Raw genomic sequence first — 27,763 nt, 5'->3', positions numbered from 1 at the left:
TGATTAAATCCTCTAATACTATTGACTTGAAACCTTTTGTGATATCATATATTGGCTGAGATTATATTTACAGCTATTTATAAATAGCTTATCTGAATTTAACATTTTTGGTTTAGACGGCATGTTCTCTTTGACATCTGTGTTATTTTGGAATGTGCTCTTGAGAGCATCAAAAATTAAATGAACTCTGCTATGTTTGCTGAAAAAGATTTCACCACCATCCACGAGGTTGTTTCAGTATATGTTACAATCTCACAGACTCAATACTATCAGTAAATCACCGCCTTTATTAGTTTCTGGAAATAATTCCAAAACTTAAAAAAAAAAAAATCTTTTCATGACTCTGTGTTAACTCAGTCTACTTGATTATAACATCCATCTCTCTTCAGATAGCACATTGAATTTAGTCAATATGGACACATTTGTTACTCTATGTAAGATTCACAAAGTGTGGGCGTGTATTTGATACTAGAGATATCAGCATAATATGCAGAACTTGGAAGTATTATATTACTATACCTAGGATCCAGTATATACACATCATCCACATATTGGAACTACCAGTGAAGTTGGGCAGTGTTCTCATCCACCACATTGTGTTTTTTTAATCACCCACAGAAAGGGAATAAAAATAAGTATATCGTATATGAAACAAATTACGTCAATAGAAAAAGATTACAACCAATCTGACTAGTAAAAGTAACATTTGCTTATTTTAGTAAATCAGTCTCTATCCTTTATTACTTAGTAATTATTTTCTGTAAATTATTACTTAGTAATTTATTACATCTGATTCAGAAAAGCCTTGCCCTCTGATTTATAACAGAAGTTGTCTTTGCTAGTATCATATAATGTTCTCTAATTTATCTATGGTATCTCTGCAGTTGTAAAGAGTTTCTGTATTCACCTGTTCTGATTGCCATGTTAGCAGACACTTTGTTCTAAAAGGGGTCAATAGTTAAATTCACAACCTCCTCTATGGTCTGATGTAGATTTACTGTTTTATAGGGAATACAGACTGTTTATTTTAATACTTCATTTCAGTTCAGTTAATAATATACAGAACAATAATATCTGGCTAAAATTATAGACTATAGAGTTAATTTATGTAAGGAACATTACTTTGTTTACATTTGTGTTTATATTAAAGTATTAAAAATGAAACAGAAGAATTATGTTTTGTGATCATGAATGTGTTTTTCAATTTGAGAAACCCTAGGTCTGAACTTTCCATGCTATTAATGATGTGTGATGAAAAATATTTGATAGACTGTATGTTTCTATTGATACTGAACTTGGTACATTATATTGTTGACCCATGGAAATTTATTCCACGTTTTTGAATCACTATTCTTATTTGCTAGACCAATTGGTCACTGTCCCTTTCACTACTCCAATAGGATTGAGACTTTTTTCCCCCAAACCCCAAGAGGAAGAGGAGTCAGCAACCATACTCACAAAGTGCTCTGTGTACAATAAACAAATAGAATCTTGATGTTTGTGATTATATGGAACTTAATATTTTCTTATCTCTTGTAGTCTCACAGCCTGAAAATTTAACTATTCTAGTAAAGAGAGAAGCTGTATATGCCTTTTCTTATCACATAAATCTCATTTCATATTGAAGTAAATATGACCCAACACTTATCCATGACATTTTCAGAATTCAAGCATAATGATAGGGTCTTTCCTTTCTTAATGCTATGATTATTTTCCAGCCCTTATATACTAATAGTCTTATGATGGATCAGGATATTGTGACAAATGAGTAAAGAGGCAAAAGATTGCTTCTTCAGTTTCTTTCTCATTTTAGAAAAAAAATAAAATCAATGTTTAATGCAGGTTGATGGAATTCTTCAATGATTTACCCATGTCCCCAAATAACATAGTTCCTCATTTCTATGTTTAGCAAAATATAATTTCCAGTCATCTTTTTTCTTGACATCAAGGTCCTAAAAGGATTAAACCCTCCCATAAGCAAACACTGTATGAGTGAGCTTACGTATATAGTCCTCCATGCTCAGTAGAAGTGGCTAACTCTTTATAATATCAGCATCATCTAGAATGGAAGCACTGAAGTAAAGCTATGGGACTGATTTTGGTCCTCTCCCCATGCTTTCTTTCTTGGCCCTCACATACATAATCTCTGATAATCTTGTCAAAATACAGTTTGCATTACATAATGTTTTGCTGTAAAGCCATTCCTCTTTTTTAACTGTTTCTTTTTTTCTTATATATGTTCAGGTTGTAAGAAATAACAATCTGCAAAGGCTTTGCAGCATGCCACCCATGATTACAAAATATTTTCCCAAACCAATTCATAAACATGTTGTTTAACCGAAAGACATTCTAATTTTCATGTTATGTTGAGTATAAATATAAATTCAAGGCAGCCAAACTATCCATTTCCAAATAAGAATGTGTACCTACACTCATTAAAAATCATCTGGAAATGTGTATTATTAGCAAATGAGTAAGAAATTTTCACTAGTATAAAATTCCTGCTTTGTATAAAAGCCACACTGGCCATTCAAGTATTTTGAGGTTTTTTTTTTTTCCCTATAGTTTTATATTTGTACTTAAAATGATGAATTTAGACTTGAAATTATATTAAAGGAAAATTAAAAGTCACTTCTACCTATAGGGCATTTTTCGAGTGTGCATGTAAATAGCAAAGTGTCCATCTGCAGATCCACCATCAACACTTTCTCTCTCTCTACTCTAAGGAAACAGCTCATGCTTACTAGGGTTTTAGAGTACAATTAACACTCCAAAGGAGAAGCAATACCAGATTTCCTTCAGTTTGTGCCAGTTTGCAAGTTAAAGGTCAAAGGGCAAAGACACAGAACAGGACTCCTCAAGGAAAATTTTCACAGAAGACAATGTTTAAGTTGTTGTTAATGACAGTCAACAGATCAATAATCAAGTTCAAGGCAAGCTGTTCATTGTTTCAAAAGCTAATCCCCTCAAAAGCTGGCTTTCACACAAAGCCAATGTCTGACTCATGGGGTGCATTCCGTCTGACCATCTCTAATAAGTTCACAGCCCAGTGGCTGTAAAGCCTTTCACTGCAAGAAGCAGCTCCTAAAAATCAATAAAGAGGTCTGTCAGTTGCTGACTTTTCTCTAGGAAAAAAATATTGATACAAACCTGCTCTGCAGGTCACATGAAAATGACAATACTGCTGTTAGGACAAATTACACTCAACAATGAAATGCTTTGGTGGTCTCTTGGCTCTGTCAGTGATCAAATGGATGGCTAAATGCCAGAAGCCACACTAACCCTTTGAGAACTATGGTTGACATGCAATAGGTAATGTACTGGAGGATATTCATGCAATCTCAGAGTCATCATTTTAAGTCATTTTTAAAATGGCAATGCTAACTGCATGTACCAAGGCAAACTGAATTTTCATGCAATGGATTTTAAAACAGAAATTCAATATGTCTAAGGGAAAAAAGACTTAAGCTATTATAATCAGTCTTCAAATAAAATTTCACTCTTAGCATTTTCTTAATAAATACCTTTTTATTTGCCAGAAAAATTTTTGGCAAGTAACATTTCTGTTTACTATAAACGCATTTATGTAGTACCACAAATCGCTTAAAAATTACATGGGGCTATAGGATATCTGTTTTAAAAACCTGAACTTCTTGAACCTGTGCCTGCTTTTACCATTGCCCAGTTCTATAATTTACCAGATAGCAAGACTGACAATCCTAAGACTCTGAAAGCTGGTCTGATAGTTCTCAAAGGGTTACACCAATGTATTACTAGTGTCACATATCCTTGTAAAATAACTGTCACTTTAAACCACTTTGGAGACATACTGCTTCTTGCTCTTAATGAATATTCCTGACAGACCCATGAAAGGCCTGGGGCAATGGCCTAATACAACTTGGGGAGATTATCACAATGATGTAGGGGTCAGGTGGCAGGAAGGGGATTAGAAACACTTCAAAACAATCAAAAGGTCCTGTTTGAATATAGCTATGAATATAAATGTGATGAAACATTGAGGACATAGCTGAGAACAGCTGTATAAAACGAAAAATGGATGTATTATTAAGGCTGTTACTATATTGCAGATATTTTGGCCCCTTGTTTGTTGGAAAATGGCTGTCCCAACAGTCTAAAGTCCTGCATGTGTATTCCAGATCTCCCACCTGACAAAAATGAAGTGTAGGAGACTATCCATAGCAGTCAGAGAGCTATCTTCTTTGGAGACAAAGCTGTTTTGGGTCTTCACACTTTCCTGAAAGTTCAATTGTGGGTTTTTTGTTTAACCTTTTTTTTCTTTGCTTTAAAGCAAAAAATTCATGGGTTTTTCCATTTTGCTTTTTTCCCCCAGATATGGGCTCAGACTTCAGAAGGAAAATAATATTAGAAACCTTTAAGAAGAATCTTTTCTTCTTTTTTTCCTCTTCTTTAGTTAATCCTGAAAATTTACTGGGCATTGAGCGTGCAGAGGAAAGGCCTAGAACTGAATGACAAAGAAAGACAAAGGACTGAAGAACGGCAGATACTGTGCATCATGGAAGCTTCCCCATGAGTGTATTTCCACTCATGTGCAGGACCAGCAACCCTCTGGGTTTGAAAGGTCAGCCCTGAATCAGGCTGCCACAAGCCTGCTCCTAGCTAGGAAACAGCATAACAGCTCTTGTCTTGAATCTCAAGTTACCACAAACTCCTGGAAAAGAAAGAAAGAAAAAAAACCCTACATCACACCCACTCTTGCATAGAGCGTTTACAGTACAGTATGTGGCGGGGTGTTCCTTTCCTCTTGAACTGGAACACAGTGTAAACCAATACAAGGAGGCATAAGGCCAAGATGCAGGGAATGACAATAGCTATGGCTTTCACAGTGCTGGCTGTGTTGTCCAGTTTGATGACAATGTCTACATCGTCTGGTGGGCTGTGTCCTTCTTTATCTCTGTCTGTTGGTCCATCACAGCCCATAAAATCCTTGAGGATGGATCTGGGATATCCAGGTTCTACTTTGAGTATCTGGTTGTTGAATTTCCAGTACTCCTTTCCTTTGTAGAAATACGTAAAGCCTAGAAGGGGAAACACACACACATAGGTACCACTTATTTTGAAAGTGTATATGTATAGAAATTCTTATTAACTTACATTAGGCTACTTTTTAAAAGATGTATTTTCTTTTTAAAGATTTTATTTATTTGACACAGAGAGCACAAGTAGGCAGAGTGGCAGGCAGAGGGAGAGGGAGAAGCAGGCTCTCTGCTGAGCAGGGAGCCCGATGTGAGGCTCGATCCCAGGACCCTGGGATCATGACCTGAGCCGAAGGCAGTCGCTTAACCAACTGAGCCACCCAGGCACCCCTAAAAGATGTATTTTAAGGCCCTTCCATTTTGGTAGGAAGAAAACATTATCTTCAGCTTAGCTCTCTGTTGAAATAAATCTGGAGTTGTGCCCTCTAATGCCCATCTATGGAAAGCTTCGCCATGAGTCAAAATATCTATAGAGGACAGTTGAAAGATCATGCTGAACAAATCTACTCCTAGTCTGGAAAGAGAACTTTATCCTATTTCTTACTTGTAAGGTTGCAGTTTCAGATTTACCCATCAGGGTGATAATACCAACCTATTCTGAAATATGCTGAAACAGCCTTATGAATTGAAGCACTAGGTCCCTGCAGACTGCTGTTGAAGACATTGTACAATGCATTATGAGGAGGCCACTCCAGGAAACACCTCAGGGGAAATTTCTAATCATCTTAGTATTGGGAGCAGTTGTACTTAAACACTAGGTTTGCTTTTGTAATTTGGACAAGAAATCATAACAGCTCATAAGTCATGAAACGAGATGTTTTCTTTGCTAGGAATCTTAATAAGTAAATAGGTATTTAGGGTATTTTCTGCACTAACCTTATTTCTGACTCTAGATCATACCCATTTTGTCCCTACTCCTTTTGCCCTTTTCACTTAACGTTCTTATTTACTTACATAATAAAGGATTAATCGACTATAAATAAATCTATAATTCTATCTTTAATAGTTCCAACTAACATATTTCATGGGGAAGGATGTAGTATGTGGAAGGTTCATGTAACTAGCAATACATATGACTTATGTTCCAAAATTATGTATGCAGATAATAGACTTTGAAAGCTCGTGACAATTAAGCTACAGATATGTGTGTTTTTCTTAGAACTATTCTCTAAATTGTTGTTTTTGTTGGGGGAAAAAAAAAGTTTTTCTTTTCATCCAGAGCTTCTTCATGTCAAGTTTCTTTGTGACTGCACTCATTGGACTTAATTCCTGCTTTGAGACAAACTTCAAGAAACCAAGAAGAAATATTTTAATGTTATCATTACTTAAAAACTATATTTTGGGAGCTATTTTGAACAGTATGCCTACTTTAGGGTTAGTAATCATTAATGAGGGTTTTCTTTATCCTGTATTATTAAACACCTATTATGGAAGAAGTATTGTGTTTAAAGCTCAGTAAAGACATATTTTAATCCTCATAACCACTCTGTCAAGTAGAATTATTTACCTATACTTTTCAGGCAAAGATACTGAGGCTTAGAGATAAGATGTCCAAGTCCTGGTGAAAGCAGAATTTAAATCTTGATCTAGTTCTAGACCTGAACACTTAATGATTTTTTAAAAAACTGTGTCCTTTAACAAACGCATCTTGATTAAACATCACAGGTTGTGATAGGTAAAACCCATACAACAAAAAACTCTGACACTTTCAAAAAATTTCATCTAGGCTAGACCATCACTTCAGGTCACTTCATTTTGGAAGTAATTCTGTTCAATGCCATAAAAATCTGCTGTTGCCTTTCGTTTTGAAGGGCAATTTTGCAATCAGAGTAACATGCCAAGTGAAAACAGGTGATATAGATTCAAATATTTCAGCAGGGAGCTGGTATTTGATCACACTAATGAAATCCAATGTAATTACTCAACAAGCTTGGATGAAGAAATGTTGAGGACTTGCCAAATAACAGTACATTAGACAATCACTGTTGAATAATGGCATTGATTTAGAATTAAACAGACCTTCAGAACAGGTGAACATACTTCTTATATTTATAAACTGGAAACCAACAGCTGGAAGGGTCCTCATCTTTAATTTTTAGTCAAAGCTAATCACTGTGAACCTACTTGGTACCATACAAAAGTTCAGAAGTTTCCATTTTCATATTTATGGAGACCAAATTTTATAGTAGCACACTCCATATAGAGGAGAATTGTAGTTTACTGAATATGCTTGTTAGAGATAACACGTCTAGTCAGTAGAAGTTAAATAATAAAAGTATTTGAAAATAAGTGGACTGCAATAGAAATCTGTCAAAACTTAATCTCACAATATTCATCTCATTCAGTAATGAGAATATGAAATAGCAGTTGGTAGAAGAAATGTTTATGTACTCATTTTTTTTTCCTTTTTAAGAATAGCTTTGATGATATACTCTTGTAAGATGTTATGCTTATTAAGAATAGCAACATCAGATGAATTCTTACCCAAATTATTACTTGTTGAGAAATCCTGAGAAGGAATTCAGGGGGGCTATAATGTATTATGTGATCACTTTTTTTCTCCCATATTTGACCAGATTTTACTGGTGACTTTTCTATTGTTTAGTCCTAAAATGTAACGAGACACTGTCCATCATAATTCTCTTGTTCTAACTTACATGTCCCTGGATGACAATGTCTGTGTGTTCTCTGTCTTCCACTTTTATATGTTTATTAGTAAGAAGTTAATTAGTATTTAATAAATGTGAATGAATAAACTGACTCTTGTGGAAATATGTGTTTGAATCACACTTGTACATTTTAACAGAGAATGAGAGTGGGGAGTAGGGACTACAGCAAATCAATAGAATCAAGAGTCAAACTAATTGAATAGGCTAAAATAGTCAAAACTGTTTTAACAGCAATCAGTAAGGTGAAAGACAACAGTCTGAAAAGTAGAGTCTTGTATTTGCCTTAAGATTGCATTTTCTAAGGAGGGAATATAGAATACCTAGGTGATATGGCTTGACAGCAATTAACAGAAACAATTTGAAGGAGAGGGAATGAAGCAATTCTTTACTACAACTTTAGTATGTGTTAAAAACTCACTGTTGCTTAAAACATGGTCAAATAATGAGTGCCAAGAAGAAATCATTCCACTATATTCTGCATGAGTCAGATCTCATTTAGATTGTTGTATTTTCAAGGACTAAAAGTAAAGAGAAAAATGAAAAATACTTAAGATGGTTTTACAGGTGAAAAGCAGGAGGATGATGGCTCAGGAAGCTACATTCTGAGAAAGCCTGGATTTGTGTAGTATGACAAGATGAAAAATTTAACCAGACATGACAGATAATCAGTTACTTTAATGATATACTGTAGAGAAAGGTGTTAACTTTTCCTCTTTGGAGGTAGTGCATTACATCACATTCAGTGGGGCTCGACTGTTCTAGTTTCAAACCTCAAATATATAATCTTACCTTTTTTATGATTATGAATAAGTTACTTTAACTGATGCCAACTTACTTATTTATAAATAATAATATATGACATAAAAAGGTATTTATATTGGACAACTAAATTAGGTAATGACTTTATGTAGTATATCTGATACATGATAGGCATTCAATAAATAGCACAAGAATTCAAATTTCATTTGTAAAGATGGCAGAATTAATAGCAGTAGGTGTATATGGAGGCACGTTCCACCTTAATATGAAAAATATCCTTCAAAATTCTATAGGTGAGTTGCTGAATTTGTGGACTTCCATTTGTTTGTTTAAGATTATCACTAGAAGATTCCAAGGAAGTTCATGTGTATAGAGTTACAGGGGATTACTCTGAGTCAAAATATAAATATAAATGCATTTACTTAGTAATTTGAACTTGTTATCTTTCATACACAAACCTAAGGGAAGAAACTGTATAAAGTATGAATTTAAGGTAAGAAGCTACAAGCATGAAATTTGTAGATAATAAAAAGTGGAGAATTTGCTGTTGATAGACCAAAGCCTTCTAGATTCTTTGATATTGCTATTACAGAACAAGGGTTTCAGACAGATGAGAGATTGCCTCCAGGGAGGGAATTTTTAGAATAATGGGAGGGATAAAATTAATTTATACAACTAATATTTATTGAATGTTTAGTATGTGACTGCCTTCAAACAGTCTGCACTAGAGGGGATCATGAGCATATAAGCTGATCACTGTAATATGAGATTTGAGTACAAGAGATAGGATGATCACAAAAGGATATTCAAGGAGAATATTCTGAAAGATGAAGAGTGAGGTCAGTGTTGAGGGATATCAAAGGGGGGGCTGGACCAGGAAAGGTCTAGAAGACATAGAAATATTGCCGTTTCATCTGCAGTTTGTATTCATTTGTAAGCATTGATTTTCCCAAAATGCTTCATTTGTCAGTATTTTACAAAGTTATTTTTTGCTATGTGAAAAGAAATCATGAAATTCTGAATATAAGAAAACTGTTATTTATTTTTTTTCTTTTGTAATTGACCCTTGAGGTGGGAAGATCTTGGGGAAATGCTCTTGGAAGTCTCAGTCCTGTTTTGTACAACACATAAAATTTTCACTTCTGTGAAAATTGATAGTATTTTGTTAATTGTATTAATATAACATAAAAAGAATACAATCACATAGTCTAATTTAAAAATTTTGAGATGTTGCTTCATACTTGTTTAGAAACTATTTATGAAAGAGTTGATTCAGTCTAGAATATACTTCTCGGCACAATTTCACTGATTTATACTGAATGAATATTATTAAATATTCAGATGGAAAAAAATATGAAAAATCATGGGGCAGGGGTAGCAAGATTTTTTGTTATTTTTATATAAATATGATTTATTTCCAGAGAATCTAAATCAAATCTCAGGGATTAGTGGCCTTGTATATAGAAACAGGGAAAAAGAAAACTGTTAATGTGGTAAGGAATTAAGATTATGTGTATTATGTCTACTTTTTCAATCTTTTGAAACAATTTATTACTTATTTTAAAAGTTATTTTTATCTTAAAAGATAAACTCAGTTTAGAAAATTAATAAAATAAAGACAAGAAATAAGAAACTGTTACCAAACTTCCTAGAGTTAATAACACTGCAGTAAGATCTTGGTTGAATTTTCTTTGCACTATTTTTGCACGGAATGTGATAACTTTTATTGAAGACAGTCTACAGCAGTGCTAAGACTTCTGTAAATATTAGCTAGAGTTGGTTTTATCTGGGCTTTAATAACCCCTTTATTCTAACGTCAAGAAATCTCCTCCCTCTAGTTTCTTCCTTGGTGACACCTATAATTCGTAGGGGTGATCTCAGTTTTCTGCCTCCATGTGATCATTTTTCAAATTTTTTTTTTCATTTCTTGGTCCTTTTCATCCTCATCTGCATAGTTGGAGTTTTGGGCCCTATTTTGATCTGATTAATTGCCTCCGATGTGACTGCACTGTTACTTCCTTCATTTTCTTATTGATATCTTTTTGACAGATATGTTTTCTTCTTTATCTGTCCTCTTCTATGGATTTTTGCTTTTATCACATACAGGCTCTGTATCTTAACTTGGTCCTTTAATTTTCTGAACCTATAGAATATACACAAAATCTATAATTCTCTACAAGTGCTATGATTAGGGCTTCAAGGTTCTTTTTGACTTTGCCTCTCCCTACAGCATATTACTTGTGGGGCACTATCATACAGAATGTAGTATGTAATTTCATATAACAAGGGTCAAAATAGTTTGTGTACTTTGACTTTTCTGACTGGTGTTTATTGGTCCTGGGTCACAGTTCCTTCAGGTTTACACTCAGTGTATGGTTGTCTTAAACTCAGGCAATATATGCTGATCGTTAATTATAATCTTCAGTGATGGTGTTTTTCATTTTCCTCCTATTTCTTCAGTTAACTTTCTTTCCTCATCTGATATATTTAATTTTGTTTTTGCAAATGATGTTTATTTTATTCTTGTTGCATATGTTACAGACTTTTCATGCTATTGAGGATGGGTATGGTATATAATTTTCTTATGGTTCTTATAAATCATTTGATGGGGTATGTTTTTTCTGTGTATTTCAGAATGATTTCTTTCCTTTGTTCTGGAATATTGTGTATAAATCCTATTTTGCATTATTACTATGGTTTATTCCTATTTACTGCTTTCTGAATGAGGAGAGAAATGTTGAGACTTTACATATGCCCACAGATAGGAGTATATGGATTTTCCCTCCCTTGGCTAACTTTCCACTTAGGATTTGGCTGAAACTCAAATCCTGAGATGGAGAGCAAGGAACGTGGTCAGCTCTCCGCTCTGCTTCTTGCTATTAAGCAATCATACAGTCACTTAGCCCAATTGTATTCAGTTGGGATCTTGCCTGTTTGCTGATACATGAAAAATTAAAATCTTCAACATGCATAATTGCCAGGTGTCTTTGTGTCTCAGCCCACACTTACAACATAACTTCCTTGTGACCAGCTCCTGTCCTGTGTATGTCTGTTACTAACTTTATAGGAATTTTAATAGAAAAATAGGTGATGTTACTTTGAAGGTATCCACACCCTCCATTTTTAAAAATTGCCTTTATTTTTTTTCTCATAAACTAATATAAGCTGAGGTTAAAAAACATCTAGAGCATAATATTAAACATAAATCTAGGATGGAAAGTTCATGTAAATATAATACATTATAGCCCTAGTATGGTACTCCCTAATGATTTAATTTAACATAATGAAAAATTAGAATTCATTGTTGAAATATTTAGTAAACTCATGAAATATATAATGCACATGCTGCATACCATTTTCTTTGTGCACAAAGGCTCCTTGAGGAGATTCAGGGATACCTTTCCAGACTGTGATTGGTTTGGGATAGCCAGGATCCATGGTCTTCATTTCTTCACTGTATCTCCAATACCTAAAAAGGATAATAAACAAAACAAAACAAAAAAACACGTGCGTAGGGAAGGAAATTATGTATACACAGTAATAGCTAACACTCATTAAATCCTTGCTATATGCTATCTGTTAATGATTTACAGGACTGATTAAAAACGCTAGAAACACACTGGACACAAACAGCGTTCACTCTGTTTCTTGCACATGTTAAAAGTGGGTATTGTTATTGTATATTTATTCAGTCTGCTAAAATTAATTTAAAAATTCTAGCTAAATACATTGTGGTTGCTAAATATATTTACGATTCAAAAAGGTATCACCAACCTATGGATAAATAAGAGGTCTCATGACTTTTTATAAATCTTTCTTTTTTTTAAATTTTAAGACTTTATTTGTTTATTGGAGAGAAAGAGCACAAGCAGGGGGAGCGGCAGGCAGAGGGAGAAGCAGGCTCCCTTGCTGAGCAAAGAGCCCGACGTGGGGCCCGATCCCAGGACCCTGAGACCATGACCTGAGCCAAAGGCAGATACCCAACTGACTGAGCCACCCAGGCACTCTTTTACAAATCCTAGGCAGCAGAGCACTTTTTTTTTTTTTTGGAATCATCTTCAGCAGAATCTTGATTCATTTATTCATTCATTTATTCATTTAAGAAATATTTACGGAGTACCTTTTATGTTCCTGGCATATTTTAGGTATCAGAGATATAACTTTGAACAAAACAGACATTCTCCACCTCTCATCAGTCTTGTATTTTAGGATATGTATGGATTATAGGTAATAAAACAATTTATTAGTAAATACATACTGTGATAGGAGGTGGTAAGATTAAGAAAACAAGCAGATAAAGTTAGCTAGGAATATGGAGAAGCAATTTTAATTAGTGGACAGAGAGGTCCTTTCTTTATCAGACATTTGAGCAGAAAGAAGTGAGGTATAACATATATAGTTTTTGGGAGAAATACTTTCCAGGTAGAGGAACTAGTTAATGACAGTTACTGTGGCAAGCACAAACTTGGAGTACTTAAGCATCCACAAAGAGGCTGGGGTCACTAGTTTATTCTCATAAACTAAAATAAGCTGAGGTTAACATATGGATGAAAAGGTCAGAGTGGGAACCAGAGTCTAAGATTAGATAGACCTTTATACAATAGCAAAGCCTCTGGTTTTCCACTAAGGGATATGTGAAGCCAACACAGATTTTGAGCAGGGGAGCTTCAAGATATGGCTTATGTTTGAAAGGAACATGCTGGCTGCTGTGAGTTAAACAGACTTAAGGAGGTAAAAATAGAAGCAGGGATACCAATTAGGATGTCACTGCAATAACCTTGGACTAGAATGTAAACTGTAGAGTTAATGATAATTCAAGAGATTGGAATATATTTTGAAGGAAAATCCCAAAGAGCTTACTAATGGATTGAATGCAGGATGCGAGAGAAGGAAGTTGAGCATAACTCAAGAGTTTGGGGCCTGAACATGTGGAAGAATAATGTTGCCATTCAGTAAGATAAGGAAATGGGGGAAGGTAAGTTGGGTTGGTTTGAAGAATCATGAGTTTGGTTTTAGATATGTGAATTTCAGGTACCTGCAAGACATCAAAGTGAAGAATTGTTGATGAGGCAATTGGGTATATTGTAGACTTTAGGGCAGGTCTTGACTGGAGTCCTTAGTGTATAGACAGAAGAACAAATAAAAGGAAAACTTGCCAAGAGTCAGAACTCTCAGAACCCCATGCCTTCACAGGGTGGCCCATGAGCCACTCTCACAGAACTGCTAGACATCCAGTGAATAGACTGTAACCAGACCTACTTTGGATCACTCATTATTGTTTAAAATGTTCTAAGATTTAAATGAGTTTATGTCCTGAATGTTCAAAAGGAATGACAAAACTGGGATGAAACCATTGACAGTTTCCAGTATGTTGCATACTTTAAGGCAGGCCTATGATCTATGCATTATCTCATTTAATCACAACAAACCTATGAGATAGTCATCATTGGCCCCTTTTAAGAGAGGAGAATTCTAAGAGGACAATGAGGGTTAGATTTATAACTAGTTCTATCTGATTTTAAAAGTCCCTATTCTTGGGGCACCTGGGTGGCTCAGTTGGTTAAATGTTTGCCTTTGGCTCAGGTCCTGGGATCGATCCCCACATCAGGCTCCCTGCTCAGTGGGGAGCCTGCTTCTCCTCTCCCTCTGCTGCTCCCCCTGCTTGTGCTCTCTCTGTCAAATAAATAAATAAAATCTTTTTTTTTAAAGTCCCCACTCTTTCCTCTGTGCACACCAAATATGTTTTCCAAATTTAAATTTATGTAACAACCTTTTGTCTTCTTTTCCACTAAATATCTCTTAACATCTGCTAAAGCTAATGTTTTACCAACACAGGTTTGGGAAGTGACATACTTAATGCATTATCTTGGGATTAGGCACTTCGGCTGAAATCAGAAAAAAATAGTTTTTATGGTCTTTTCTGGATTTTTTTTTATTCTAGGCCTATGGAAGATTCTTTATCTACAGAGTTGTGGGGTTTTGTACATTAGGTTTTGCTATAATTCCCTAGAAATATCCACTCAAGTAACATGTGGAATATTGGCAACTCTTCCATTTTCAATGTTTAAATGGAAAAGAGAAAAATATTATTTCAGAAAGTATTCCGATAAGTAACCACAAGGCAGATTTTATCCAAAAAGATAAATACCCTCTTATAGGTATTTGTTGCAGATTCTATCACAAGAAGATGAGAACAGATCCGATGGAAAGGTCAGGAAAAGCTTCATGGAGAAGACTGAGCTAATATAAAGGTGACTGGACCTGTCTTTCTGAAGACAAGTAGGCAGAATCATTAGCGTATTGTTCTACCAGTTTTGAAGTACATTTCTTTCACATTTAGTTCATGGGATCATCTGCTTTAAAAATATTTGTGAATATTCTTTTTCACCAAACATTCTGTGATGAGTATAGAATGGTTAAAGTGGTTGAGATCACGCTCAAAATTTCAAGATATCTTCTCTCAAGTAAATATTTCGGTGGGGTTTACAATATACGGCAACTAGTTCCTGCACTTGACCACAAAGAAAACCTCTCAGAGAGAACTAGTCAAATGCCTTATTTTTGGATTCTAAGAAACATTTTTTCCACATTTTACATCACTAAAATCAGAATGCACTTGACAATAGATACTGTATCAAAGTTTACTTGGTAGGGTTTTTCCCTCCATGATAGATTAAATAATGACATATTTTACAATAAATACCATTTTTAGATATAAGCTATAACTTAAAGTAAGCTTTTACATATTGTTAAGCCAGAAGTTTGGAACAATTAAAAATCCTTGGGACAATGGGATCACACCCTGTATGTGAGTTAAGAAAGATTAACTACATACTTAGAAACTAGGGTTGTTCTCTGAGAAATAGTTGTAACAACGTTCTTGTAACAATACCAATAATTTATGTAGGTTTTTGTAGCTATAAAGTAAATTTATACACATACATTGTTTTATTTTTCATTTAAATCCCTCAACAATCTTTTATATTGCATATTACAGTGTTTTCTGTGATGATGTCCTAAACATAGATTTAGTATGTATGGTCACTCAACTCAGTCAATGCTAGAGCATTAAAAGATAATGATTTAATCACATTTGCTCCTTTGAAATGTTGCAGAGTTGAGACTCTAATGCTGTTGGGTTCATAGTTTAGCATATTACTGTTATTGTTTCCCTTGGCAGGGCATTGTTACTCTTACTGCTGTCTCTCAAACTCTTAAGATATATTGCTTGAGTCTAATTTCCTTCTTTTCTCCTTCTGTTCATTCATAGATCCATTGACCCATCAATACTTTTTTGAGCCAGGCACATAAGATTCATAGAGATCACATTTCAAGGAAACATAAATGGAATGTGAATTTTATTACACTCTCTTGTAGGAACATAATTCTGGTATGAATTTATCAGAATTTTTCTCTTTCATCACTAACAGATAATGCAAAACTATAATTTGGGATCATTTCACAATCTCTGAAATACTCAACATAGGCTTGGACCCTCAGGTTATCTGCTGTGTGGCAGCTTTGATATATATCCAGTAAACTTGAATGTGTATAGTTAGAATCATCTAACTATATTCAGAGCTGCCTTATAAGAGGTGCTGAGGCTTATTCATAAATACAGGTTTGCGTTTTAATTTCCAACATATTTAAACATATTTTGGTATAAACAAAAAGCTCATCCCACTGATTTTTTTTCTTCCTGAAAAATGAGCTTAGGGGTTCATTGAGAAGCATATTAACATATTCAGATGAAACCTGTGTAAATGAACCATTTGAGGGGTTACAACTTGGGTATTATAATGGAAAAAATTGGAATTTTGGCAGGAGAGTCAGCAAATGATAAAAGCTATTTTAAGTTCTTCTTCTGATATCTCCGTTATCTCTACTTTAGAATTATGACTTTAAATTGCTGATTCTTTGAGAAAAGCATTGTGAATCAATGCTTCAAAATAAATTATAATTAGAAATGAGATTTATTCATCATTTTTTTTTACTTGATCATGGGTTATATCCATAAGAGACAAAAACTGTCCATGTAATGGTATACAACATTTTGTTAAACACTTTCTCTGCTAAGGAAAAAAAAGTTATAGAAAATTCTAGAATGCCATACTTTAATGGGATGTTGCTGGATACTGAATTCAAACTGAACAAAAAGTGGCTCCAAGGGTTATTTCACATGACACAGCCATTTCTTCATCCTACTTTGTCTCATTTCTGTACTACAGAGCCAAGACCACTTGCTTCTCTTAGGTTACACAAAATATAGGACCATTTCTTTTTTTCATACCCAAGTAGTTATACAAAAATCCCACTTTTCAGAAACATTCTTAAACATGTAACAGAATTAGAAATATCAATTTATACTGTGTTGGATGATTTAAAAAACATATTGAGTAATTACTTCATAAACACACAAGTTAAGCTGGAGGAAATAAATACGTTTTTCTGTTTGACTATTAGTGGTAATAATAATAAAAACCAAAGTGGATCTAAATTTTGTCTTTCATTGAAAATATCTTAAAATTCAAGCTTAGAATGAAATATGGCAATAGAGTCCTGTGTATATTTGTGAGAAGATGCTGAGAGATGATTTAGAAACATAGCATTTTAGAGTTAAATGCTAGGATGATCCAAAATGTATCTGAGTATCAAATTATAGTGTATTAAAAAAAGGGCAAGTAGGAATCTGAGGAACTAAGTTCCAGGCTATATGTAAAATAGTGAAATAGTGGAAATTTTAATCTGACTTTATAGATCTATTTAAAGAGCCATCATTTCAACTATTCTTCTTTAGCTAGCTCTTAAATACTTAGGAGATTTGATGTAGGCCCCTGCTTTTAATACAAATTATGTCAATCATTCTCCAATGTATACCTCAGACTGATCTTTCCACTGAGAAGCAAACTCAATTATCCAAGTACCTACTTGATTCCTCCAGTTGGCGTGTAAAACAGGCATCTCAATCTAAAGATGAACATTTCAATCCTTTAATCCCTTTTCCCCAATATTCCTTCCCCTGTCTGCCCTATTTCCAGAAATGGCACCATCTACTCAATTTTTCAGGTGAAAGACCTAGAAGTTATCTTTAATTTTCTTTTTTCTCACCCCTAAGATCCAAGCCATAACAAAGACTTGTTCTGATTACATTCAAAATATATCCTGTACCCACCCTTTTTGCTCTATCTCCACTACCACTATCATATCTCCCTGTACTACTCCAGCAACCTGCCAGTTACCCTCTTTGCTTCCACTCCTGAAGCCCATTCTTCACACAGAAACCACAGTGATGTTTGTGAATACATAAGATCATTTCCCTTTCCTGTTGAAAATTCTCCAACGCCTTTCCATTGTACTTAAAATAAAATCCATCTTTGCTATGATCTATAGGGCCCCAAATAATCTGGTCCCTGCTTACCTATTTGACTTCCTGGTTTACCACTTAACTTGCTATTCTCTAGACACAATGTTTTAACTGATTTAAACCTTGCGGTATTATTGCTTTTGCACTACTACGTCATCTGCCTACAATATATTGTTCCAAACAGCTTCATGTGGCTGAAACTTCACCCATTCAAATCCCCACTTTAGTGTCCCCTTCATAAGTGAGGGCTTCTCTGACTTCCACACTAATTTTCTAACTGTTCCTTACTACCCATGAGTCTCTATCACATTGTCACTTTACTTTATTTCTTTGTAGCTTTTCTCAACATTAAAGTTTCAGGCTCATTTACTTGTTTACTGTTTACTATTGTCTCCTTTAATAGAAGTTAAGTGCCATGGGAGCAGAAGCCTTGTGGTCCTTTCCAGCACAGGTCACATCATATGTGCTCAAAATATTTTTTTGAATAAATGAATGAGGGCTAAGCCAGGACTACTATAGAAATCTTAAGGAAGTAGGAATTAGAGCTATTGAGAATGGAAAAGGCTGTCTCATAGTCATACTGTCACCATGGGCAGTTGGGTTTAGAGTAGGATGAATTCCTGTGGAGTATAATTGAGTGTGTCTACACATTGGATGGGACGTGAACAAGATGCAGGGCTGACATATGGTAGCACTTGGACCAAATCTAATTTAAAGCTGTGCTTTGTTTGTCTAGCAAATTAAATAAATGATTCTGGTTTTGAGTGCTTTTCTAGTGTATTTGTACTTTCCAGCTCACTACAGTACCCATCACTCCCTACTACTGCCTTACATATTATTGCTGTATCCAGTAGTTTATTTCTTATTTGCCCAGCCCTTTAAAGCAATTGAGTTTTTTATACCTGGACTAGATTACCTCTAAAACCCTTTCTAATCTTAGCCTTGGAGAAATAGAAAGCTATTAATCGACACCCACCACCCCCAACCCGCCCCGCCACCCTCCTTAAGCAGAAAGAAGGCAGTGGGAGAAAGAGGAGAAGGAAGGACAAAACAATTTTCAGTGTTTTCTCTCAAAAATATACATAGAAAATAAATAAAATATTAAAATTTGGTTAAGTATTAAAAATATAGAGTATCTATAAGGAAGAAAGATACACTGACTTCATATATAAAAGTGACAGCCAAATTGTTGTTTGTTTCCGTTATAGGTAGTTTAATGTCTTGTCCATATATTTTTAATCCAAAATGAATATATTGGTAAATTGTGATTCTGGAATTATAGAATTATGTGAATATGAAGTAATCTGCTTACAAAACATCTATGACTTATGAAATCTTACACAAGATCACACACATGGAAATTAATTGGATCCCTGCTTTTAAATATTTTTAAACCTATAAAACCAATTATTTAGGCAGAGCTCAAAGTATTTCTTCTATATATTTTGTTATATTTGCATGTAGCTTCTCAAGTAGGAAACAAATGAACTAAAACTCCTTTTCCTATTTACTATTGCCTTTATTTTAGTATGAATTTGGTATCTAACCTTCATTGATTTCACTGATTTGAGGCAGTGCGCATTTAGTTTCTAAACTTAATTTTTTCAATAAGTGCTAAATTTTTATATTGGAAACATTTTAAAAGTAATGCCTGCATGTATGAAAAAAATAGGCTATCTGATAATAGAGTGGCAGTTTTTATTACCATCTGTGTAATCCTGTGAAAACTGTTGCATGAAAGCTAAGCTTCATGTTCTGTCCTGCAGAAATGTGTTTTGTCAGCCTTTTGTTTCTACACCTTTCTCCAAAAACAAACAAAAAAACCCAAAACAATAAAAAACTCCTTATTGAACCTGGTCCTGAAAGAGTACATCCAAGCAATTAAATCAGCCACGGACTTAAACTCTAACAACCTTCAGGGTTGTTATTTTAAAGAATATGTTCTAAATTTGCAGATTTATTTTCATTAGTGGTCACCATGCTGTAGCCAGCAATTTCTTCATTCTTCTATCATACTCTATTACACTTATATCTTGCTGAGAATCATACACTTTTTGTGGCTATAAAGAGCATCTCCTTTAATAAAATTTTTGTTTGATAGACCTTTTTTGTTTTGTGATTTTGTAATCATTTAGCACCTTAGTTTCATGATCGTGTATTAAAACATTTTGTTATAGAAGTATATACAAATCAAATATATAGAGAGCTAGCAACAGAATAAATTGAAAAGTATACATTCTTATCCATGGAGAAAAATTATAGGAGTTTTTGGTTCACAGATAAAGCTCAATGTTTGAAATCAATGTTAAAAATTGCAAATTGTAAAATAAAGTTTTTATACTCACACAGTTTTCTCCTAAAGTTGGAGACAGTTTATAAGGTTATACTATGCGAAGATTATATGGCAAACTCAGTACTAGCTAGATGGGCATTAAAGCCTGTTGTTCATATGTGTGTTTATGTGTAAGGATGTGTATTTTTAATTTACTATAAAACTCAGTAAAATGCATACTTAAGTCCTTCTACATACTAATAAAAATTATATTGAGTGTCACATTTGACCCAGCTAGTAATAGTGTAATTAAAAATTTATTTTTCATCTCTATTACTTTTTCTACCTAATATTAATTTAAATTAATAAAAAATATAGACTTCAAGTTGCATTTTATGTGTAATTTATATCAAAGGTACACAGGAGTGAAGCTATGTATGCCTAGTAGATGCTACAAGTCATAAGACTAACAGTTCACTTAATTTTTACTAATGCCATAAAAAAAGGAAAGGAAAGGAAAGGAAAAGAAATGAAAGAGAGTTGCAGGGAAGAGAGTTTACACTTTAAACTAAGTGACTGACTTGTTGGTACCTAAATAATTAGCTTCTTAAGAAATAGAACTCATGACTAAACTGAAATTGTTTGAAAACATTTACAATTAACAGCATGCAAAGTATAAAAATTTAACTTTCAATATGAAAGCAAAAAAAAAAAAGCCTTTGTGAAAATGTGTTTTTTAAATAAAGTTAAGTAAAATGACAAGAAAATGCATTGTAAGATACATATACATTGTCTACACAGATTTATAGGCATGTTAAGCTTATGCAGAAGAGGAAGAATACATATATTCATAAGAAGGTCATATTATTTAGGTTTGTTACAGGAAGATTTATCTTGAATATTATTTAAAAATATGTTAAAATATTTTTGATTTCATTAATTATCTTTATATTCACACAGATTCTTAATCAACAGTCTATTATAGAGTAGAAATATTAACTTCTGTAAACATTAGTTAACCATTTTCCTCATGTGAAATGTGTACTGACCTGTCCCCCTTGAAGAAATAGGTTTTCCCAACATCTTCCCACCAAATGGCTGAATCAATACCATGCGGGGGAATTCCACTTCCAAGAGTAATCAAGTCATGAGGATAACCAGGTTGAAGAGTTGTATCCTTAAATACCCAGTATTTGTTACCTGTATGAAATAAGTGCAAATGCAGAATATAATAATTTAATATCAGAAATTAGAATATATCTATTAATACAGTGAATTTAAAGTAATTTTACATGAAATCCATAAAATAAGTAGTAGTCACATATGGAATACAGACGTTATTATTAGAAGATTATCTTCAAAAGTGGATAAAATGAGTAACTATTTAATAATATAATTAGAATTTGTGAATTAATTTAAGAAATAAAAAAGATCTACAACTTGCCATAATACAACAATTCTGAATCAAGAATCAGGATTTTTCCTCTAGGAATTAGACATGCTATTTTTATTTAAGGCTAAATCATTACTGTGTTTTGTGCATTCTGTATATCCTCAGGTTGCTTTATTGTTATAACCTTTACTCTATTGAAACACATCCTCTAAGCTGGTCCTCTCCTATTACAAACATTCACAAGTTCCTTTAATCTTAGAAAGTCATCCTCCTTTGACCCTATGCCCTTTTTTAACGGTTATACTATCCCTCTCTTTAATAAGAGCCGTAACCTAGGGGAGGAGAATTCTAACCCTAACCTTGTTTGGAATTGCTAGAGTATGGCAATATTAAGAAGACAAACTTGAGTCAGTTTTATTGCTGTTTTGAAATTACAACACACTTCCTCGTGTCCTGTACCATGCCTACCACTCCCCTCTTTGGTATGCCTCTCAAGTAGTCTATAACCATTCCTCACTCCACTGAAAACTGATTTAACACTTACTTTCCACTGAAAACTTTTGTTCTAGAGTCAGCAATGTCTTTCAAGGAAATAATTCTCTACCCTTATCTATTGACACAATTGCTCACTTAAATCACTTCTCTCTCTAAGCTGCTAGAAAACCATTTTTGGGGGTGGGGGGGCCTTTTTCCTCCAGCTGCTCCATTCTGGGCTTTTTCTTCCCCCCTTCAGTCCTTAAATGTTGACATTTCCTAGGGCTTTGTTCTCTGACCTCCTCTCTTCTTATTCTAAATCAGGAGGTAGGAGGTAAGGGTGGGGGTCCCAAACTTAAATACTTACAAGGGCCAGGTAGGAGTGGAGGGAGCGGGCTATTCAAATATTGAGACACTTTAATGAAAGTCAGCAAACATACTTTGCCCTAAATGTCTATCTCCCCTCAAACCCACACCCCAAGACTTCTTCCCCTGGTCCTTCTGGATCTTTCTGCAATTAGTATCTCTTATCACTAACTCCTTCTGGGGTTAGCATCTGGTGAAGTAAAACAGTTAATATCTATTAATATCTGACAAAGTATCCTATGTTCTTTCTGATAGATGTAAGCCTTACTTGTTAGAATATTTCATTACTACTCCTAGATGAGGACTATGATAGCCTGTAGCATTCATGTTACACCTTAAGGAAATAAAAAAAATTAAAAACATGTTCCTGCCTAAAACAACACAACACAAAGCAAAAATATCATGTTTTCAGGCTAGATTTAGTTAGGTGTCTCTAGTTTGTAACAGGAGTAATCTTATTTACTTCAAGAGCCTCTACTACCATTTGATATCATTTTTAAAAAACAACATTTATTAAGTACCTTCAGTGTCCCAATTATCATGTTAGGTACTAAGGATACTAAAGAGAACAAGACAGACCTGTTCACTATACTGATCATCCTGCATTCTAGTCGATTGGGCAGATGAAAACCAAATATACAAAAATATAATTGTAGTAGTTGAAAAACTACTGGATGCTACAAAGGAAATACATCAGGGGCTGAGAAAAAAGAAATCCCAAGGGGGAAATTCCTTTAAGTAAGGCGATCAGGAAAGCCCCTCTGAAGAAATAACACTTAAACCAAAATTTAAAGAAAGAGAAGAAGATGATATCTCTGCGCTGAATGTCAGGAACAGTATCCCAAGCAAAGGAGTTTGGTATGATTAAAAATGAAAAGATCAGTGGTGTGTAATGAACAAGAAGAGAGTGGTACTGCAAACGTATATGGTAGGTTTCAGTCTTATTTTGAGTGACTGGGAAACCATCAAAGAGATAAAATTAATGGAGGGATGTGATCTGTTTTATATTTTCAAAACATGACTTTTGTCTTTTGTGGAAAATGGACCATAAAGAGAAGAATGGAAATGAGAAGATCCATCAATGGTCTTTTGCAAGAATTAATTGAATCATTCATCGACAACTTAGTAAACTTATTAGGAAGTATTCTAGGCACTGGAGATGTAGCAGTGAATAAGAAAGGCAACACGTCTGCCTCTTGGAGCTTAAATTCTAGGGAAGGGGTATGGGAAAACTGACCTTAAACAAGAAAACAAAGGTAATTTCAGAGAGAAAAGTATTTTAAAGATACAGAAAAAAATACATTAATGTAAAAGTGATGGCGTTGGGTGGAGGGGTTGCTTGTACTGGACACAGGAAAGATCCCTTTATTCAGATGACATGTGAATTGTAATTTACATAATTCAAAAAAGCCAGCACAGTGAATATAGTTTGAAGGGGTAGAAACACCAAGGACAAATGCCCTAATGGGAAGAACCTTGTTAGAGAGCTAGACCACAATGTCGTAGGAATGTGCTAAGGACAGAGGTAAAGATCATGTGGTCTTTGTCAAAATCTAAACTTCATTTTAAGTGAAATAAGAAGCCACCAAATAGTTAAAAAGTTCTTTGCTAATAGCCTGTAACAAGGTGACAGCAATAGTCATGGAAGAAAGAAAGTGGAGTCATGCCACATTTTGGAGATGGAATTGATAGACATTGCCTTTGGGCTGGCTGTGGGGAATTAAAAAAAGATAGTAACAAGGATAATCTTCAAGTTCTGACTTTTCTAAACAAGAGAATAATAATGATATAAAATAAGCCAAAGAAGACTGGGGTGTATGGGCTATAAGGGTTTCAAACTGAGAGTTTGAGATGTGAAGTAAGCAACTGGATATGTGAGTTTGAAGATTACAGTTTGTAAGTCACAAGCATAAATATGGTATTTATTAATTTAGGATTTGAAGAAATTATCCAGTGAAGAATATATGGAGAAGATAAAGAGGAACCAAAACTGGGCTTCTAGAAATATATGGCCCTCAAAGAGATCACAAGGGAAGAGGTAAGAGTAGGCAAATGCAAAGGACGTAGAAGAGGCAGGGAGGAAGACTAAAGTAAAAGAAAACCTTAGAAGCCAAAAAAGAGAGTGGTCATAAATGGCTATCTCTAATCCAAATAGCTCTTGAGAGCCAAACAGTATATAGAGCTACCTGCTGGGATTTTCGACAAAGTTGACCCATAAGTTCAAATTTGAACTCATCAAAGGACCGTTCTTCCCGTTTTCCCTATTTGGGTAGATGGCCTGCTAATTACTCAATGCATCACATCAGAAACCTCCCTGTTTATTATGTTTCATATCTGATGGATCATTACATTCAGCTGCTTTGATTTCTAAACTTTTCCTTAAACCTCTCCCCTGCAGTTCATTCTTATTGCCACTGATATAGGTAAACTTTTCAATTATCCCTTCTAAAGGTAATTGTTTTTTTCACAAGCTCTGAAGTAGGTCTCACTATTCTCCATATCTTCTCTCTATATTACCATCCAAGGCTAGAGCCAGTCAAAATGCTGCAGCGTTATGGATCATAGTTTAGGCAGATGAGCAGAGATGAGCAGAGCCATTCATTTTTCTTTCTTGGGAATGTGACCCAGGAAATATTGAGAGACATTCCACTCAGCAGAAGGAAATGCCTATTCATTATATAGTATGAGGCTCGAAGAGCATGATGGCCATAGGCAAGCATACCTTATGAGGATATATAAACTGAGTAACCAGAGAAAGGAACTGAAAGAGAAAAGAGAATGGAGTAGATGCAAAGAGCAAAGCTACAAACAGGGAGAGACCAGGAGGCTTATTAGAGAAATGGCAAGTGTAGCCAGTTCTTGAATGACTTCCTGTTACACACCCGCCCCTAAACTCAATTAATCTGGTTGGGTTTATTTTTCTTTTAACTGAGTAATTATTGTTCGGTTTTAATTTTTGGCCATCCAAAAATCACACAAGGTATGAGATATGCTTGAGCCCCAAGTCTGTTAGCCAAAGTCCTGGCTTTTAGCCAGGGCACCATACTGTCTTCCATCCATGTGCCTTAAGAGCAACACTTTTGTTTTCTAGCTTGTATTATTTCAATAACCTCCTTTCTTATCTCCTTGCCTTCAGTCCCACTTTTATCTGTCTTCCACAAGGTCATTAAAGTGATCTCTCTAAGATGCATACCTGATTTTATCTCTCTTTTGTTTAAAATTTTCAGTGGTTTACCATTGCATTCAGCATAAAACACAAACTCATCTATATGTCATCTCGAGATTCTTCTCAATATGAGTCTCTTATTTCATCTCCATTTCATTTATTTCCATTTCTGGAAAATGGGTATGACTTTTTCAAAACTTAGCTTAACATCATTTCTCTGGAAAGCAGTTACTATCTGAATAAGGTGGGCCTCTTACATTGACAAAGTATGTAGTCTTCCCCTTTACCATATTACTTGGTATACTTTTAGTACATATAACTTAGTGCTTTAATGGATCACAAGGCTGCCACCTGCTGTAGGCTGTGAGCAACCTGAGGGACAAACACTGTGTCTGACACCATTATATATAATGCCTGGAAAGTAGTAGGTGCTTAATAAATGGTTATTAATTCAAAGATATATGTTTAATTTTACATGAATAACCAAATATAAGATCAAAACAAAAATGAAAAGGCTACATAAATAACATTGTAGGCCTTAGTCTTGAATCTTGTTAGTAAAGCAGAAAAAAAAATGAGTTTTCTAACCACTAACAAGTCAGAAAATAAAAAGGCATGTCCCAGTATTGTGTTGGAGGGCCATTTAAGTAATTATATTTAACTGTGCGTTGGGAAATACTATCATAAAAATATACCCCTATCCTGAGCCATTGTTTAATCTGAATATTTTCTAAAGAAAAAAATACCCCAAGGGCCCAGATCACTTTCTTGCCAGAGTTAGTGAGACGGAAAATCCAGACAACTGTTTCCCAGCTTGCTCAATATTTTAGTCCTATCTCTGTAGCATTTAAAATAGAAAGTCTTAAAACAATACAATAAAAAGAAAGTTCTGTTCTATGTTAGCCTCTACCTCAGTGACTATTGCATTCTTTCTTTTCATCTCAGTTTTATTTAGGAAAGGATAATATAGTTCCAGTGCCCTCCATGCTTGCTATTTAGAGTAAACCTGTTATCTGCTAAACTCGGTTGGTTATGTCTTCTTTTAAGCAGCAACATTCTATTAAACTTTATACTACTTCTGTTTATAGTTCCTTATCTCTATCCTATCCATGAAAATTTCTTCATACTTTTTCCAGGCCTTGTACAGTGATATCACTAGGCTCACGGATATCCAGGATGCCCTGGTGCAGGTAGCATGAGAGTATGTTCACAGAACCCTAGTTTATGTTTTCCAGGGTTTCTCAGAAGGGAATACTATGTGAAAAAAGAAAAAGAGTACAGTTCTTCCAGGAAATTCTTGTTCTTTTTTTTTTAAAAAAGAAAAAAATGTGTTTCAGAAGTACTTCCCTATACTGTTGGTCAAGAGTTTTCAGTCAATAAAAGGGAGAAAGAATGAGCCTCTCACGGTTAATAATCAAGGACTTTGTATAGAAGATTAGCATTCAATTAGCATTTTTCCCCCTGTTGGGAACATACAGCAGGGGATTTTTTTTTCCTTTTTAATGCACTCATATTCCCTTCAAAAAACAAAGCAAAACAGAAAACTCATCAGCAAACATTTCCTATAGAATTATATGATGAGATCCCAGCAGTTATACACAAAAAAATTAAGAAATACAACACCTTGCCTGCTGAGTATTTGTGGCTTAGAATTTAAGAAAATAACTCAACAAAGATTATGAATTATACAGTTAAATCTCCAGGTGTTTATTAATAACACCTAATTAATACAATTATACAATTCCTTTTGTATCTTGATAAGACTTTCACATGACAAAGTTGAAGTAACTTTGTTTCTCTTGTTAATATTTTTAAGTATGGGAGATTCATATGCAACTTTTTTTTTTTTTAACATTGGAGAGGTAGATTTTTAACGACCTTACCATCAGATGGTCTGATTCTCAAGGAAAATATTGCCTCTTTGGCATAATGAAGGCATTTACTGGATTTCCTATGAGGTTCACATATTCTGGAGCAAGTGGAAAGAACTGGTCCTTACTGACATTGTACTTGGCAGAATGCAGAGGAAAATATCAACAAGTCTGAGTTAAAGACAGAGAAGCTTTATAAATAAAAAGAATAACCTCAAAGAATGTTTACCGTTGGAGACAACTTTACAGACCACCTATTCCAGTAATTCACCAATGAGATTCATCCATCCATCCATCCATCCATCCATCCAATGTCTGTTTATTAAGAGCCTCTTATAGCCAGTCACTAAGCTAGGACTGTAGATACCAGTGAAAGAAACAGATTCTTGCTCTTATAAAGCTGCTGGAGCAGCA

The 27,763-nt window shown here is 34.4% G+C and overlaps 1 protein-coding gene across 1 annotated transcript in view; it reads right to left on the bottom strand.

The window, feature by feature from the left end:
• Window positions 1–4,722: 4,722 nt before the first annotated feature.
• The window catches only part of MMP16 (matrix metallopeptidase 16), a 269,059-nt gene continuing 246,018 nt past the window's right edge, over window positions 4,723–27,763 (bottom strand). Inside the window, exons 8-10 of the mRNA XM_028112264.2 lie at window positions 21,129–21,279; window positions 11,797–11,912; window positions 4,723–5,057 (exon numbers count right to left, since the gene is read on the bottom strand). Coding sequence (XP_027968065.1) covers window positions 4,723–5,057; window positions 11,797–11,912; window positions 21,129–21,279 — 602 coding nt within the window. The remainder of the gene's footprint in view (window positions 5,058–11,796; window positions 11,913–21,128; window positions 21,280–27,763) is intronic.

Source organism: Eumetopias jubatus, unplaced genomic scaffold, assembly GCF_037043125.1.
Source record: "Eumetopias jubatus isolate StellerSeaLion01/CBP00866 unplaced genomic scaffold, mEumJub1_p1.0 scaffold_4, whole genome shotgun sequence".
NCBI classification, from domain to species: Eukaryota; Metazoa; Chordata; class Mammalia; order Carnivora; family Otariidae; genus Eumetopias; species Eumetopias jubatus.
The sequence above is the reverse complement of the archived record's forward strand: the minus strand, read 5'-3'. Positions and strand labels throughout refer to the sequence as shown.